The 16,742-nt window shown below is 34.8% G+C and overlaps 1 protein-coding gene across 4 annotated transcripts in view; it reads right to left on the reverse strand.

Annotated features, from left to right (window-relative positions):
* Positions 1–7,711: 7,711 nt before the first annotated feature.
* Positions 7,712–16,742, reverse strand: part of CD55 (CD55 molecule (Cromer blood group)) — a 42,909-nt gene continuing 33,878 nt past the window's right edge. The window contains exons 9-12 of one of the 4 annotated variants that reach the window (XM_079107893.1): positions 16,712–16,732; positions 11,531–11,603; positions 9,468–9,573; positions 7,712–8,615 (exon numbers count right to left, since the gene is read on the reverse strand). In XM_079107893.1, coding sequence (XP_078964019.1) covers positions 8,601–8,615; positions 9,468–9,573; positions 11,531–11,603; positions 16,712–16,732 — 215 coding nt within the window. In that variant the 3' untranslated portion in view covers positions 7,712–8,600. The other 3 variants (XM_079107892.1, XM_079107894.1, XM_079107891.1) reach the window with 3 other exon arrangements.

Consider the following 16,742-nt stretch of genomic DNA (forward strand, 5'->3'; position numbering starts at 1 on the left):
ACACACACACACACACACATATGTCCTGCTGGTTCTGTTTCTCTGGAGAACTCTGACCAAAATAGATATGCATACTCATATTTATATCTATTCCCCTAACCCTCTATAAATGTGTATGTGTATATATCTATGTGTTTTATGTTCAAAATAATTCATTTTCATAACACGAGCAACAATTAAATACCACAGACTTCATGCAAACATTCCTCTTTATTTCTAACATCTACAACAGTATGAAAGTTGACAGTCACAATGTTTACTTTCAATACACATAATATAGTGTTGGGATTGCTATCCAATACCACAATGAAAAACAAATTTATTAAATAGAATCTAATAACACTGTTCTGCATTCTTTTTTCTTTAGCTTCTATATTGTATAATAAAATCACTGTGTTCTGAGGTTTCTTAATTCTAATTCACCATCTCCTCTTAAATGTGGTTGTGTTATTCCTTTGAAACACATTGTTTCATTTGTTGTGTTTGTATTTCATATGGTTTTTACTCTTCCTTTCCCTACTTTCGTTACTTATAGTTCTTGACTTTTTCACATGTGAGGCAAAGATTCTAAACTTAAAATCATACAATATATCCTGTTCTTATTTTCTCCACCATTTCCACTTCACTCCACCCATTCCTTGCATCTATCCAACATCACTGTTTGTAGTTTATCCTTCCTTTTTCTTTTTCCACAAATGAATAAAACACGTACGTGTTTTTTATTCCTCATATTTCTTGCTCTTTTGCACATGATTTTTCAAACTTAGCAATATAGTCTGGAGATAATTCTACAAAAGTTTAGAGACATTCCCTGTTCTTTTGTGTTGCTGTATAGACCTCCACTGTTTGGATATACCATAGTTTCTGAGATGACCTTTTATGTATGGGTATTTAAATGGTTTCTGATCTTCTGCAGTTGTAATATTTATATTAGTGTCCTTCTACATGCACGTTTTTGTGTTGGAAGCATATCTTCAGGGTTCATTCCTAGAAGTGGGATTACTGGGTCAAGGGTAAATGCATATCTTTGTTAAATATTGCAAAGTTCCCTCTAAAAGAGCTTGGTCAGTTTGCACTCCCACTAATGACTTATGACTACACTTGATTTTCCACAGCCACACTAACAGAATGTGTGGTCATACAAAAACTATACCCTTGAGAAGAGGTCAGGTTTCAAATTTCTGTAAGAAAACAAATTAAATACAACAAAAATAGCCCAGCAATCTCTCACACTACTCCCACAAGCCTTAGTGATGAGCCAGGGCTGTCTGAGGAAAGACTTCATGAAATAGGAAAAGGGGAAGCTAGCAGCAGCCCTCAGATTGCTCCAGAACCTACCCTACCCTAAACACAAAAATACTGAAGTCATGGTAGACCAGAGCACTGACTTCAGGGAAGGGCTTGGAGTCTTTAAAAGGAATGGCTTCTGGAAGAGATAAGGGACAAGAGGAAGGACAGGCACCTTTGGTGACAGAGCTGTAAAGGAAACAAAGGAGAAATGTTGAGACCCTTGAGACACAACAAAAATTAAAGGACTGGTGGCAATTCTGCCGGTCACCAGCTCCCAGTATAGGTCAGTCCCTGAGTCACAGCAAGATGAAGTTCGGTAGAAAGTGGTTTAGATGAGAAAATGGAAAATATCCAGCACAGGAGACTGATGAATAGGATACATTGGCATCCCTGACTGTGAAGCTGGAAAGATAGATGGTTATATGAATTTGTAGCATTAGTACAGATGTGGAACAAACATAAAAACTTAAATATATGATTATATGAAATATAATAAGAATATAATTATAATATCAATTAATATAGCAATATATATTTAAGCTCAGATTATGATTCCCACCTATTGGCATGCCTGTGTCAAATTCACTGAAGTATTGGCAGAATTGAAAACCTGAGACTTAATGGGTTAAGGGAACAAAAACAGTTTTCACAGAGATAAGTGAATTTAGTTGGAACAAAGGAGGTTGTTGGAGATGAGAAGGTCAAGAAAACCAGAGGTGAGGATATTAGAAAGAATGCCCTGGTAATAGGAAATCATCATCAGGTTTTAAGATGGTTGGGAGATAGTGATGCAGGTTTTAAAACTCTTAATGAACATGGGTGAGTGGCCAGAAAGTAGGAAGATTGCAATAACAAGAAGCAGAAGAGGGTCATCTGAAATTTTTGAGACCAGATATATTTCAGATTTTGGACTTTTATTTATTATAGAATATTTTCATATACACAAGAAATCTTGGAGACAGAACCAGTCTAAACATAAAATTCATTTATGCTTCCTATGAACCTTTGTTATGGTTTGGATATGAGATATCCCTGAAAAGCTCATGTGGCAATGCAGGAATGTTCAGAGGCAAGATGATTAGATTATGAGAGCCATAACCTATAAGAGATATGACCTAACCAAGGGATCAATCCATCTGATTAATTAATAATTTGAATGGATTCCTGGGTGGTAACTGTAGGTAGGTGGGGTATGGCTGAAGGAAGTAGGTCACTGGGGGTCTGCCTTTTTGGGGATTATATTTTGTTCCTGGATTTTCTCTCTGCTTCTTGGCTCCCACAGGCTAGGCAGCTTTCCTCTGCCACATGTTCTGCCATGATATTCTGCCTCATCTCAGACCCAGAGCAATGGAGTTGGTCAACCATGGACTGAAAACTCTGAAACCATGAGCCAAAATAAACTTTTCCTGTAAGTTGTTTTTGTCAGGTATTTTGATCATATCAGCAAAAAGTTGACTAACACAACCTTTCATACATAGCCTGAAGGTAATTTCATGTAATGTTTTTAAGTGCATGAACTAAAATTGCATGGTTTAGAAATTTCTATTTGTGACATCATGCTAGTACTAAAAAAGTTTCAGATTTAGGAGTTTTTAGATTTTCGGATTAGGGATGTTCAGCCTGTTGAAGATGAAATGGATATTCTATTTTTTTTTTTTCAACATTGCTACCTGGAGACCACTCTCCCTTCTTCTCCACAGAACTCTTTCTTTTGGATCTCATGTTATTAGAATACACTACTTGTTTTCTCTCTCTCTCTCTCTCTGCAGTTATTTTTAGATCCCTAAACCACTCTGCATTTCTTAAATATTTTAGCTCTGAACTCACTGCCATTCTCTGTCACACAAATTCCCATGCTTCTTTATGATTTCAACATCTATGTAGATGTTCTATGGCATCCCGTCTCCCAATGTTTCTGTGCACCATTTTATTTCAACTCTTACAATCATGGTTCTGTCAAAATCCTTCAATCACTGAAAACTATAGGCCTTCTGTATTAGTTTAGGTCATGTCAACTGCAATAACTTTACTAACCAACCTGCAAAACATTAGGATGTAAACATGGCAGAAGTTTATTCCTTCCTTACATGGCATCTAAAGGTGGTGTGCCTGATCAGCAGACAGCTATCCTTTGGGCAGTGACCCATGCTCCTTCCTTTCTGTGACCCTGTCATCTTTAACACATGACTTCCTCGTTCACTGCAGCCACCTTCATCAAATCATTAGAGACAAAGAGGCAGCAGGACTGCGTATGGGAGTGTTTTAGGGACAGAGCTGGAAATGACACACATCTTCTCTGCGAATTGACTATACTTGATTCCTGTGTCCACAACTTACTACAAGGGTACTTGGAAAGGCTAGTTGTGAGTCCAGAGAGAAGAGGACACAGGTGGAGACAGCTCTGGCTTCTGGTCACCAGGTGTCTGTTTTGCCTCAATTTAGGCATCACTGTTTCCCTGTACTACCTCTTACCATTTCAGTTCATTCTTGCTAGTACCCCAAGTCTAACAATGGTTTGATCCCATCAGGACCTACAGAAAAACTGATCTTACAACTTTTCACTGTTTCTCAGCCTGCACATGTCCTCACTTCCTCTCTCACATAGTTTAGTCTATGGTTCAACATTTTCATCACTTCCTTGTACACATGCTCACTCACTTTTTCATACATTCACCTGGGAACATTCCAATCCTGGTTAAATCCATGCAACTGATTTTCCTGAGACTTCATCTAGGTAGCTAAACATAATTGCAGGAAAACCCTGAGTCAAGCTTATGGCTGCAGTCAAAATGCATGAGCACCCACCTCAACCGGGTCCTATCACTGCCTGCTAACTTCAGTAAATTTCTCTAGTCCTTTCCTTCTCTTTCTGTCCTCAACGATAACACCTCCTCATGTGTCTTCATTCTCATGCTGACCTTGCTTTTTGTCACTGAAAAAAGCAGAAGCAATATGAAGAAAATTTCCAGAAGCACTCACCATGGAATGCCCCCATCCATCCACAACAGTGCTCTCCTTCTAACTACAGAAGCCCCGCTTGCTCCTAAGGCCACGTTCTCCACTTGTATATTAAAAGAACCAAAACTTTCTATGTGGTCAACACTATTTTAAGCCCTTTGTTTATTAACTGACTGATTTCTCACTGCAACCCAATAGGGAGGTATAACTATCATCACCACCTTATAGATAGGTAACAAAGGTACAGAGACAAGGGACATTCCTCTACTTACACAGCTGATAAGCAGTGGGCTCTGATTTGAGCCCCAGTAGTCTGTCCTCAGAATCCATGCTCTTCACTGGCCAAAATCCTTCTCAAAATGGAAGAGTCAACCACCTTTCAACTCCTGAAGGAGGTCAGCTGTTCTCCCCATTCCCTCACATTATACAATATCATATAATTGTCCACATATTTCAAAATAAAATCTCTCCAATCCCACATTGCCTTCCACTGAGCATTGGTCATACTTCTGTGCCCCAACTTTTCTGCAAAACCTCTCAAAAAAATTGTATTACTCTGCATTGGTTATCTCCAATCTCTCTCCCCACAGCCTTCCGTTGAATCCTTTCCATTCTCTTCTCTTAGGTTTTTACCTACAATCACTGAATTGAAAAGTTTTGGTCAAGGCCACCAATGACCTCCATGTTGTAACCCTAATCCCCAATCTGAGTCTTCATCTTACTTTCTCCAGCTGTGTTCCTTGACACATTCTCTCCTACCAATGACTCCCATATCTGTCTTAAGCCTAGACATACCCCATGGAACTTTAGATTTGTATTTTTGACAACTTATACAACAGCTTCACACTGAATCTGAAAGGCTTCTCAAACTTTAAAACAAACACCTCATGTTTCTGTTACAAAAACTCTCAGTAGATGGCAATCTCACCCTTTCCATTGCTCAGGTTAAAAATTGGGTTATCATCCTTAATTCAGTCTTTTTTTAAAAAAAAGTATTTGTCTAATCCTTTAACAAATCCAGCTAGCCCCACCTTCCAAATACAGTTTTAACCCTACCACTTCACATCACTCACCTGTGAGCTCTTACCACCCTGCATTAGAGATGGTCAGGATGCATGGCTAGGAGGCTATATCAGTATCTGTCATTGTCAATCACAGGCATCTTCCTTCTTCCTATTCTGTTTCTCCCCCATCCCCACAGCTAACTTCTTGAGAATTGGGCAGATGTCAGAGGCTAGCAAGGAAGAGAACTGTCCTCAAGCAGTTCTGCTTTCATGCTGTCATTGGTGTCCCCTGTGGCAAGAAGACCATCTTCTACCTGCTTGGAACTGAGAGAGGAAGAACTACAGGGAAAATATGGGACATTTTCATAAATTTCTTGTCAGAGTGAAGAAGCAGAGAGTGGACAGATTGAGATGGAAGCAGTGGTTATGGGAGCAAGAATAATACCTGTACCATCTCTCCCAATGAGTCCTAAGGAATACACCCTCCACCACTGGAACAGGCTGCAAAGGGAGAAGTGACTTCACAGAAGAGGCTACTTTTGAGTTTAAGCAAGGTGAAAAAAGCCAAGGTGGGTGTGTGGAAAATGAGGCATTTGCACATTGGACATTGACCAAAGAAAACAGGAATGAGGTGTGGTAAGGAAGACAAAAAAACTGCTAATGTCCAAGTACTTCCCCAAATTGATAACAGGTTGATTGGGACCAGGATTGTCTCTGATTCTGAATTTTTTCCAGAGTTTGGAATATTTGTATATACATAATATCTTGGGGATGCAACCCAAGTCTAAACCTGAAATTCATTTGTGTTTCATATGTATGGTATACACACAGCCTAAAGGTAATTTTATATATATTTTAGTGTGTATTGCCTGCATTTTGACTGGGACCCATCACAGGAGGTCAGGTGTGGAACTTTCCATTTATGACATCATGCTGATGCTCAAAAAGTCTTGGACTTTGGAGGGTTTGAGACTTTGGACTTTTTGAGACTGGGGATGCTCAACTTGTAATGATAGTGGTTACATACTGTTATATCAAATTTCTGTGGTAAGCAAGTATAGTTTGCTAGATCAAATAAGGATCAGTCTCAAGAGGGAAAGGTCACACAACCTTTGCTATCAAAGTACAATCTCTCAAGGAGCTTATCTGGAGATAAAATAAAACTGTTAGGCTCATGACAATGGGCTTTGAATATAAATCCTACAAGAACATCTTGGCATCCCCCACATGCCTAATGGTTGAATTATTATTTTCTCCAATGTAACTGAGTGTTATTTTTTTTTTTTTTTTTTTTTTTTTTTTTTTAGCTTTTGCCCTTATCTAAGTACTAAGGCTAATTCAAAGCATTATGTTGTCAAAGTTCACTATTCTTCAATATTTAAAATACTTACTATTATAAACCTGCTCCCATTGATTCTTTTATTTGGATTAAGGCAGAATAAAGACTCGAGTTTTATACGTTTTACTCGTACAATGAACACGACACATCCTCTTCCAAGTTCTTCCTACTTCTACTATGCTTCACTGTCATTCCCAGTCCTGCCCTGGTAATTCCATCTGTTCGTCTTCTCTTGCTCAGCACCACGTCTTGGATGCCACCCTGCCCACCACTCATCTCCTTAATAGATAACAGTATGAGCACCTACTGTGTTCTGTACAGGTGTGTGCTACAACTCAAGTCTGCATTCTCTCAATAAGCATATAAGCATAGTTTCAGTCTTCCTGAGGTAGACTATAAGCAACTTGAGGACAGACATTGTGGTTATCTTTGGAACCCTAACACCTAGCAGGTAGTAGGCTCTATGTTTTTCTGAATAACTGAACCAGTGGTGTCTTTGCTGCTTTTAAGAAGTACCAGGTTGTTGCAGGAGAGTAGAGCAGGCCCTCATACTTAACGAAGGGATGAATCAATAGGTGGGTGTGTGCCCATTCCCAGAGTATTTAGGAGAGCTTAAAGAATTTTGTAATATTAGAAACTAACAAAAATAAGTGTTAATCTTGTTAATTGTGATGATTGTGGTTAGGATTAAGAATGTCCTCATTAAAGTTTTATTTTAGTATTTATAGAGAAATGTCATGAAGAATGTGGAATTTGTCAAAGTTTTTCACTGCCACCCACAAAATAGATGAAGCAAACATAATTGTCAGTCTAGTTATATGTATAGACTAGTCTAGTCAAACACTTAGAATGTAACCAAATGACAATAAGGATTTAATATGTTCTTAACATATTAAGAACTCAGAAATTAATGTGTTGCCTTGAAGTGAATCAATAACAAATAATAAACTAAAAAGAAAGGGCATAACAGGAAAGTACAATATAGTAAAATTTAAAAGTAACTGAAAATGATTTGCCCCAAGATAATCAAAAGACAACATTCTAAACTACTTACAGGCAGGAAGAGAAACTCTGATTGAGAAATAAAATATTCACATTTAAGAAAATAAATTTCAAATACTACATGAGACAAAACGTGATTATTTATTTCTATTTAGGGAAAATAAATTTTTCTTTACATTGCTTAAGTTTTCTTGTTATACATGTGAAACCAAAATGTTCACTGACATAAATAAATATAAATAAATTAATCTTAATATTATAAAAGAATAAGATTTACAATTGGCCATAACACATTTCTTCAGAAATAAAGAATCTTGTGTTAGTGCAATCTGAGTATTTTTAAAGATATTAATCAAAGAAGACACTTTTCACAATTCTGTTTTACTGGGAAAAACATAACAAAACAAAACATTTGTTCTCAGGACAAAATTACAGTTTATCCATTTTACAAGTGATAGACTAAGTAGAGATGAAAATGCCCGATAGGTCAAGAATCATTTTAGAATGTGATTCATCTCTTTTTGGCAATTCTGTTTGGAAGAGACTAGATTCTGTTTTTTGTTTTTGCTTGCCAATTAATGTTTTTAACTTTTTATTTTTCATTAAATAAAAGTAACATTACACATCTAGTGAAAGAAATCAGTTATTTCCTTTTCTTCATGTTCTTAGTCTAAGCAGGAACAAATCTCTACATGTTCCTACACTTTTAGGAGAGTGAACACCCTCCATTCTGGGAATTGTTCTATTTTCAAGAGGCCTTGGGTGCACTGGGAACATGATTCCAGACAGGCACCTTTCTCCTTGCTTTGTTGACATTCCTAACATACCTTAAAGACAGGGATAACATGTAAAACATAGAGCACTACTGCATTTATTGTATCCACTCCTCCAGAACGTTCTAACAAACTATAAGTGTTCTGTGTACTTGAGTACACTTTCTTCTTAACTCTTCTTTGGCTAATTCAGATAGCCAATGGTTACTAGTGTCACAAGCAAAACTGTCAAAGTTATACATGTGTGCCCTGAAAGTTAAAAAAAAAAAAAAAATTAAAATCAAAATGGTTTTATTTACTGATAACATCAAGTTTTAGTTTCTATGTGATAAAATGCCCAAAACAGTTGGTTAACTGGGGGCACAAAACAAATGCAAAATTAGTAACTAAAAAGCATGAATAACCTTTGCAAGTACAGTTTAGTAGCTATAGCAACAATAAAAATCTGACATAGTGTTTAGTTTCTAAGATTAATGGTAGCCAAGTTAGAATAATTTAAGATACTTTTATACCAAAATCAATGAAAATATCCTAAATACAACATGTGAAATAGAGGGAAGATTCATTAGGAGATTTAGAACAAAAATTTCACAGGTACATTTACATCAAGTAATTTTTGTGTAGAGACAAACAATGCATTTTAAGATCCATAGGTATGACTCATAAAAAGATGTCTTAACAAATATTGTAAATTTCTTAAACACTGAAAAGTCTAAAAGCCACTAAGAAAAAGGAGAAATAAATACAGAACAGGCCAATCATCTCATTATGCAAATTGTCATAATGAAAGCACTGTTATTAAGCCTTAACGGATCATTGTTCCCCTCCCAAATATTTGTGGCATCATAGCATCTAATCAGTACAATGAACAGCGTGCGACTCAGAATGAGATGATGAGCATACTGCTAAGGCAAGAATGGATGATGTACGTCACAGGAGAGATTCAGTGTTAATCATTTGTTCAACAAAGAAAAACAATTCTGACAATAATAGAGACTTAAGACTCTATTATCCTTTAAGAGCCTGCAGAAACCCTAAGCCAACTGTCTTGACGGATATTTTGCAAGATACAGAAATGTGCTTTTATTAAACCATATATACCTTTTGTAATTTGTCAGAAGATCTGACTTCTGAGGTATCATCGGCCTCACTTAAATTATGAAACATAACATTGAGTGCTTTCTTGTTCTCATGTGTGTTATAAGAGCTGGATAGTAAAGAAGGAAAAACTAATTGAATTATATAATGTAAATTTCAAAACAAAATCAAGCATTTGCTTACTCTCCCATCCCTATACTAAAATTTACTGTACAAACCCAACACTTCGAAAGAAGTAAACTCTCTAGCAGACAGACACAAAGGATGACTAGATAGTTATATTATCACTTTCACATTAATTAACTGTATCTTCTGTCCTAATGAAGTTCAAATTTTTAATTAAATAAATATGGAATCAGGAGACTAACTAGATATGTATAAAGTCAGTTCTTACCCTCAACAGCTTATATTTTCAAAATAAGACAAGGAGATTATCTTTTAGGTATACATGGAAAAGACTGATTCTTATGGGTTTGCATGACTTTCCCTGTTTCCAAAATTAAGCAGTTAGGTTTACTGCAAAAATCCCAAAATACAATTCAAAACAAATACTCACTGCTTCTACATTCCAGCACTTTTCATCCTATTACAATATCATGGCAAATTACTTTACCGAAGTATATAAAGATGATGATGAAAGCTGGTAAACGCATCCTTGCCATACTTCTCCTGACCCATGGAGCACCAAAGAACTAACTTTGGTAAACTAATAATTTACAAGTTGATAAATTCATAACACTCTAAAAATAGGGAACAAATATAAACAAGTACATAAGGTTGGTGAATTGACTGAATATTTTTCCCAGGTAATTTTACTCAGGTATTTGTTCCAATTTCACTCACTCTGTATGTCTAAGAACTCCAACAGTTTTTATTAGGCTCTAAACCACATTCTTAAGTTAGAAAAAGTTATATCCTAATATATTTGCTATTGTAGCATCTAGACTATTTAATTGATATTAAACAAGTACCTGCAAAAACTATTAACCTTTCCATCCTTAATTCTAGGACCTGATGGCCAAGTATTTTTACCAAAAGATTAAAACACTTAGTGATTTAAAGAATGTTCATATACTTCAGCTTATAATAGGCTTAAATACTATTGTTAATTTAAGGAGAAAAGAGAGAGTCATTGAGGGCAAAAATTAGATAGTCCACATCAACCAAACAGGAAATTTTGTAAGAAAATTAAAATGTAGTTACTTGTATTAAATAATGAAAAAAGAAAGGACAGGCATTCAGGCAACTGAGAACTAACTCAGGTCTAAATGAATTTCACAATTAGATTTCTAAACAGTTAAATTTCTAAAACAAATCAGGGTGCATTTAAATCACTCTGTCTATAGGCTACATCAAAGCCAACCATGACATTTATAGTTAAAATGAGGATTCAATGCAGATTGGGTGTTTTGAATTATACTGATTTTTTTTGTCCTGTTGCTGTTTTAACATCTGAATATGTATTGTGTGCCAACCAACTTGTTCTACTCTCTACAACTTAGGTGATCCCTTTTACAGTCCCATGGGGTAGGTATGACATTTTGCACATGAAAAATTGAAGCATAGAGAGGTTAAGTAGCACAGTCACAGAGCTCACGAATGACAGACTCAGTGAGCAGTCACACCCAGGGCCTGCCTTCTTAATTGATGGGCTGATTTTGGTTAGACTGATAGCTAATAAATACAGTACAGAAAAAGATCTCATCACAGGCAATCTAACAATGTTAGAGGTTGACCTTTCCTAGATTTCTTTTCTTCTGTATAATACATAGATATTATAAATTATACTGAGTAGAAAAAGAATATACTGATTTAAGAGATCATAAAGTGAGATTGGCTTTCAATCATTTTCCTTTGAAATGTGGCTAATGTCCTTGAATATTTTGGGGCGGGGAAAAAGACAATGTCTCTTCTCCCAGGACAGAAATTACAGACAGAAGGAATGAAGAGGTAATGTCCAAAAATACAATTAAGGTAAGAAAGTTATCTACTGATATAGTATCAAGTTTGCTGGAAAAAAATAGCTAAGAATAGATTTTTTAAAAATTATCAGAATTTCTGCTCACCCTGATTTTCCATAGTCCCAGAAAAATTTGACTAGAATTAGGATACCAATTATTATAGCAGCAGCAACAAATCCTTGAGGGGGAAAAATGTGGTAACACAGTTAATAGAAACATGGGCAATGGCATATACATTGGAGCTTCACAATGACACAGAGTAGTTATGAAACAAATTAAAGAAAAAAACGGGAGACATGGCTTGCATTTGGTATATGGATTCCTTATGTCACAGGATTGACAATAAATACTGCATGTTATTTGTTCTATCTTCTTTGAAAGAAAAAGAAATAAAGTATCACAGTGCTCAAATACAAATATTTGACAGATTTTAGAGAATTCTGAGGTGTTTCAACACAACCATGCTTACTTTTAAAGGTTTTGTTCATTAGTAGTTCAAATATGATGACTGAATAAGAGTTAGAAGGAATAATGGAGTTCATTCTCATTTTGTAGGTGAATATATATAGAGAGATCCAGAAAAGTCAAAGTTACATATGTGGTTAATAGGAAGGCCATTTATTTAGTTCATGGTAGAGATAATTGATTTGTAGGCATATCTCCAGCACAGGAAAGAGAACTGCACTATTAAATGAGACTGGAAGGAAAAATGTATTTACTTTGATTACAGAATGTTTTTCAGTGTACAGTCTATTAGAGATGAAATTTCACTTCGGCAAGCTGTATTTACTTTTAAGATTAAAAAAACACAATTTTGAGCTGAACAGCAGGGAATAATTAGATACATCAGTCAACAGAAAACCACTTTCATAACTTGCATTTTACATGACCTTTCTTTGAAAGCTACCCATTCACTCTTTTCTCATTCTCTTTCTCCCTTTCCCTCCCTACCCCATTTGCCACCAATGTCCTTAACGAATGAGTGTATTTGGTTCCAAATCAGCAAACTATAGATGCTTCATAATTGCATTGCCATGTAGGTGTACGACTGTTAAAACCCAGCTGTTTTCACAACAGGGATGTTGTACTATTTTCCCTAGTAAATGTAACTGATCCTCCAGCACTATATTGTTAGCTCATAAAATAAATCACAACTCCTCAAAAGTTTTGAGATTTCCTTTCTCTTACCTATTCCCATCAATCATACCATTTTTAATCTCACTGGAATTTGAATGAAAATCAGGATAGGAAATTCAAAAGTGATGCAGAATATGAAGATGACAAAAACACAAGATTATTACTAGAAAGAACACTGATCAACACGTGTATGTAATTCTCAAAGTTTGGGAGATCGACAGTTTAACAGAAAATCAGAGCAAAACAGAAATATGAGAAATGAAACTCTCTATACATTCTCTGTAAATTAATAAGAGCATATTAGCTCTCAAATTAGAAACAAACAACTTTTGGAAAAAAGGGAATAATTTATAATCTCAAAATTCACTTGGTATCTATAGAAACCAACTCAAAGGTGAATCAAAGTCAATTTAAGGTTTATACAACTTGGGGTAAATTAAATTATAAAATAAAAAGGAAATTATAATTATAATTCAAGTGTCCTGAATCACTAAATTGATTAGTTAGTAAAATTACATAATTTTAGAAAAGGAGATTCTCTAACAAAAGTAGTATTTTAGTAAGATTTCCTATTATGTAGAACCATATTTACATAGTAATTAAAACACTGTAAAGCAGTTTGCCACCTATTATCTCATTTGATCACTTTCAATAATCAGTATAGTGCTGAGCACACAGAAGGAAGTGCTTAGTGAATTGCACTGAATATCATTTTTGAAGATGAGAAAACTGAGACTGAAAAAAGATATTTTTATTTCTAGCTCCAGGTTCATGACATGATTTTAATTGTTCATAATATTTTAAAATAAAAGTAACAGGTTATTCAAATAAAATTTATAAGAGATGGGTGCTATGTTATAGAGTATCATTTCTGTTCCCAAAGAACCCTTATCAGAATTTTATCTGTTAGTTGGTGTTAATTAAATGATGTCTTTTTCTGAAAAAAATGTGGGCTTGCCTATTCACTTCAAAAAGTCATGCTTGTATATCTAACACAGTGGAAATGCAGTCCACCTGTTATGAAAAACACAAAGCTATGAGCAGTTTTGGTTCTTGCTTATAATCATACTTAATATAAAAGAATACAGAGCCTGTGGACAAGTGAAGTCACACTAGACTTGTCTTGATGGACAAAGAATGTGCTTGAGTAAACATTAAATTTTCAGATTTATAAATTTTCTCAACACGACTGCCTCTGAGCAACACCCACTGGACCCTTTCAGTGTCTTGACACGATCATCGGATTTTGTCTCTGTAGTTTTTCCAATTTTTTAAATAAAAGAAATTCACACACTTCCTTTTCCAGACTACAACTATTACAGAAAACTTACATGATTATATTTTCTGATGTCTTAACTCTGAATAGCAGATGGATAATTATGGTCACTTTGTAGTAGAACAAAAGTATGTCAGGTGAAGAAACATAATAAGACACAGTGGTAACTCTTGAATCAGCAACTTATTCATTTGAAATAACTCATAAGTTGTTAGACTCTTGCAAGTACACTTAGGTTTTGGCTACATTTGAATATTGGGAATTCATGCCATAGTCAAGTAAATATAAAAGGATAAATATGTATATGATTAAGGATATAGAGAACTATGTATTTCACTGAGTGTTCTCTTTTTCTTTAATATTCTTTCAATTGGCCATAAAGAATTTAGGAATGTCACAATATGGGATTTCAGCAATGAGAGGGGGAAAATAAAACAATATTAGAAAGAATCAAGGTTACCCTGTCTAATCTGAGTTATACAGGCTTTTGTTCTATTACTAGGAAGAGATGCTATCCTTCACTGGATAATTGCCTTTTATCTCTGGAACTTTGGATAAGTTACAAGTTATGTAAAACTGCAGTTTTATCAGCTGAAAAATATTAAAATGCTACATTATAAGACTATTGGAAGAAGCAAATTAATACATATAAAAATGTCAGTACAGTACTTGCTACATAGCAAACGTGAATATTACTTGAATTAAAATTTGCTTTTATTCTTCATTGTGGCCAGAGGGAATGATAAAATTGTTATGAATCCATATTAGGAAAACAACTTTTCCTCAGATGTGTTATAACTTCTTGAAGCTACATTCATTAAAGTTTTGGCACTGTGCTTAGAGTTTTCAAATCCAATATCACCTTAAGCTTCAAAGACTTTGTATAGGAATCATAATCTCTGTCTCATAAATGAGAAAATTGGGACTGAAAGAGATTAATTACTTGCACTGAATATTTACTAAATTTAAAAAAAAAACAGATTCAAACCAAGGTCTGACTGACTCCAAAGCACAAAATACAAACACTTTCTTCTTTTCTATATGATATTGTCTTCAAAAACAAAAACCAGTGAAACTATATAGAGCACGAATTCTTAATGGGGACAATATCCCAAGTAGGTGAAAAAAATAGTTTTTATCTGTGTAAATACAGTAACATATAAAATACATAAATAGATTTAATGAACAGTGTTAAAATCTCATAGAGGATGATTAGGGGGGCAAAAGTCTAAACAGGTCCTTGGCAGATGAAAGGCAAGAATAAATACATATTGAGAACCATTGACAACAGAGCCAGTAGAAGAGTATCTTTAAAATTCATAGTGCCAGGGTCATTTAAAAGGTAATTTAGGAAATTCTGTGAAGATTCCTCAGTCTTATTTGAATTAAATAGAAAAAAATCAAATATTTCTCAAGTTTTATCATCTGCATCATTCCCTTACACTGCAGTATAATCAAAAGCAATTTCTTTGCAATACAGTTTACTTATCTTTAAAGTGAGATAATGATCTGATTCACAAAATAAATCTAAGAATTAAAGATAATTATCAGGATTATGTCCCAAGATATCATGCACGTGTGTGTGCACAAACACACACACACACACACACACACACACACACACACACACACACACACACACAATGTTGCTGTATGTCTGGTTTAAGAAAGCAGGGGCTCCTTTTTGTTTTTTAACACAAGCTGGAATTACAACCAACCCTGAGGAGTTTCCTGGGAAATAAATTGGATTATAGACCTTGAGAACTTCAGAGAAAAAAGAAGCCCTTTGAACTTTCACTGAAAGTCGTTAATCAGGTAAGAAAAAGGTCATCCACAAAACTCATCATTTTTGTGAACAGTGAATCATTAAATCATGAGATTTTTTTAATTCATTTAGAATACATTTATTTCTATTTTAAATATAGAATAAACAGAGAATTCGAACTGATGGAATCTTTTAAGATAAATCGGTTAGCTTTTAAGATCTTCTAGCATTTGAAGTATAAAATAACCATAATGAATAACAATAATAGTAATAACAATAACAAAATATATGTTTTAGGGTTTATTGTCCCTTGATACTTCATGCATATGTAAGACAAGGAACTTTGCTGAAAAGTACATAATATAAAAATAAGCACTTTTTTATAAAAGTGTATTTTCAACTGGACATTCTTATCAGTGTATCAACTTAGCTGTACTGTTCCTTAACATTTCTCTTACCATCTTTTTAGTTTATTTTTTTTTTTTGTTAATTCATAACATCTAATATGTATGGACAAAGAAAAATGCTGTACCAAATGCTAGAAGAAATTGCAATGCAGATTTGTTTTTGGCCTCATGTCTACAGCAATAGAATAGTTCATAAAGGAACTTTGCTTTAAATGACAGAGAAGGGGAAAAGACAAAAATGTCATCAAAAGTAGCACTTTTTGTTTCATCTGGGATAGAACAGAGATCTAGAAATGGTGAAGGAGTAATTTATGATCAATTGTCAAACACCTGAGGATAAAAACTGTATTGATACCTGTTTAAAAAATGTATTGACACTCCTTTAAATTCCTAGAATGGGGCTTTGAGACAGTGGGCACGTAAGACTACTTGATTGATTGGACTTGTGACCTGAAGTTGTCCTAAAATTACCTTGGAACAAGAGCATGATTTGGAATACATAGGAACATATCGAGTACCGAATGGTGTCCACATAACATGCTGATAAAATGAATTTACCCGTTTTCTCTTAGGTACCCACAAACACTGCATTTTGATGGTTTTTCTAAGACAGTTAAAAGATAATATTCTCTTCCAGGAATATGGGTTGTACATCCCACAGTGATGGCAATTTCTTTTAACTGTCTGGGAGCCAAACTTACCATATATAAGACTGACGGCACCTAAAGAAAA

Source organism: Sciurus vulgaris, assembly GCF_902686455.1.
Source record: "Sciurus vulgaris genome assembly, chromosome: 12".
NCBI lineage: Eukaryota > Metazoa > Chordata > Mammalia > Rodentia > Sciuridae > Sciurus > Sciurus vulgaris.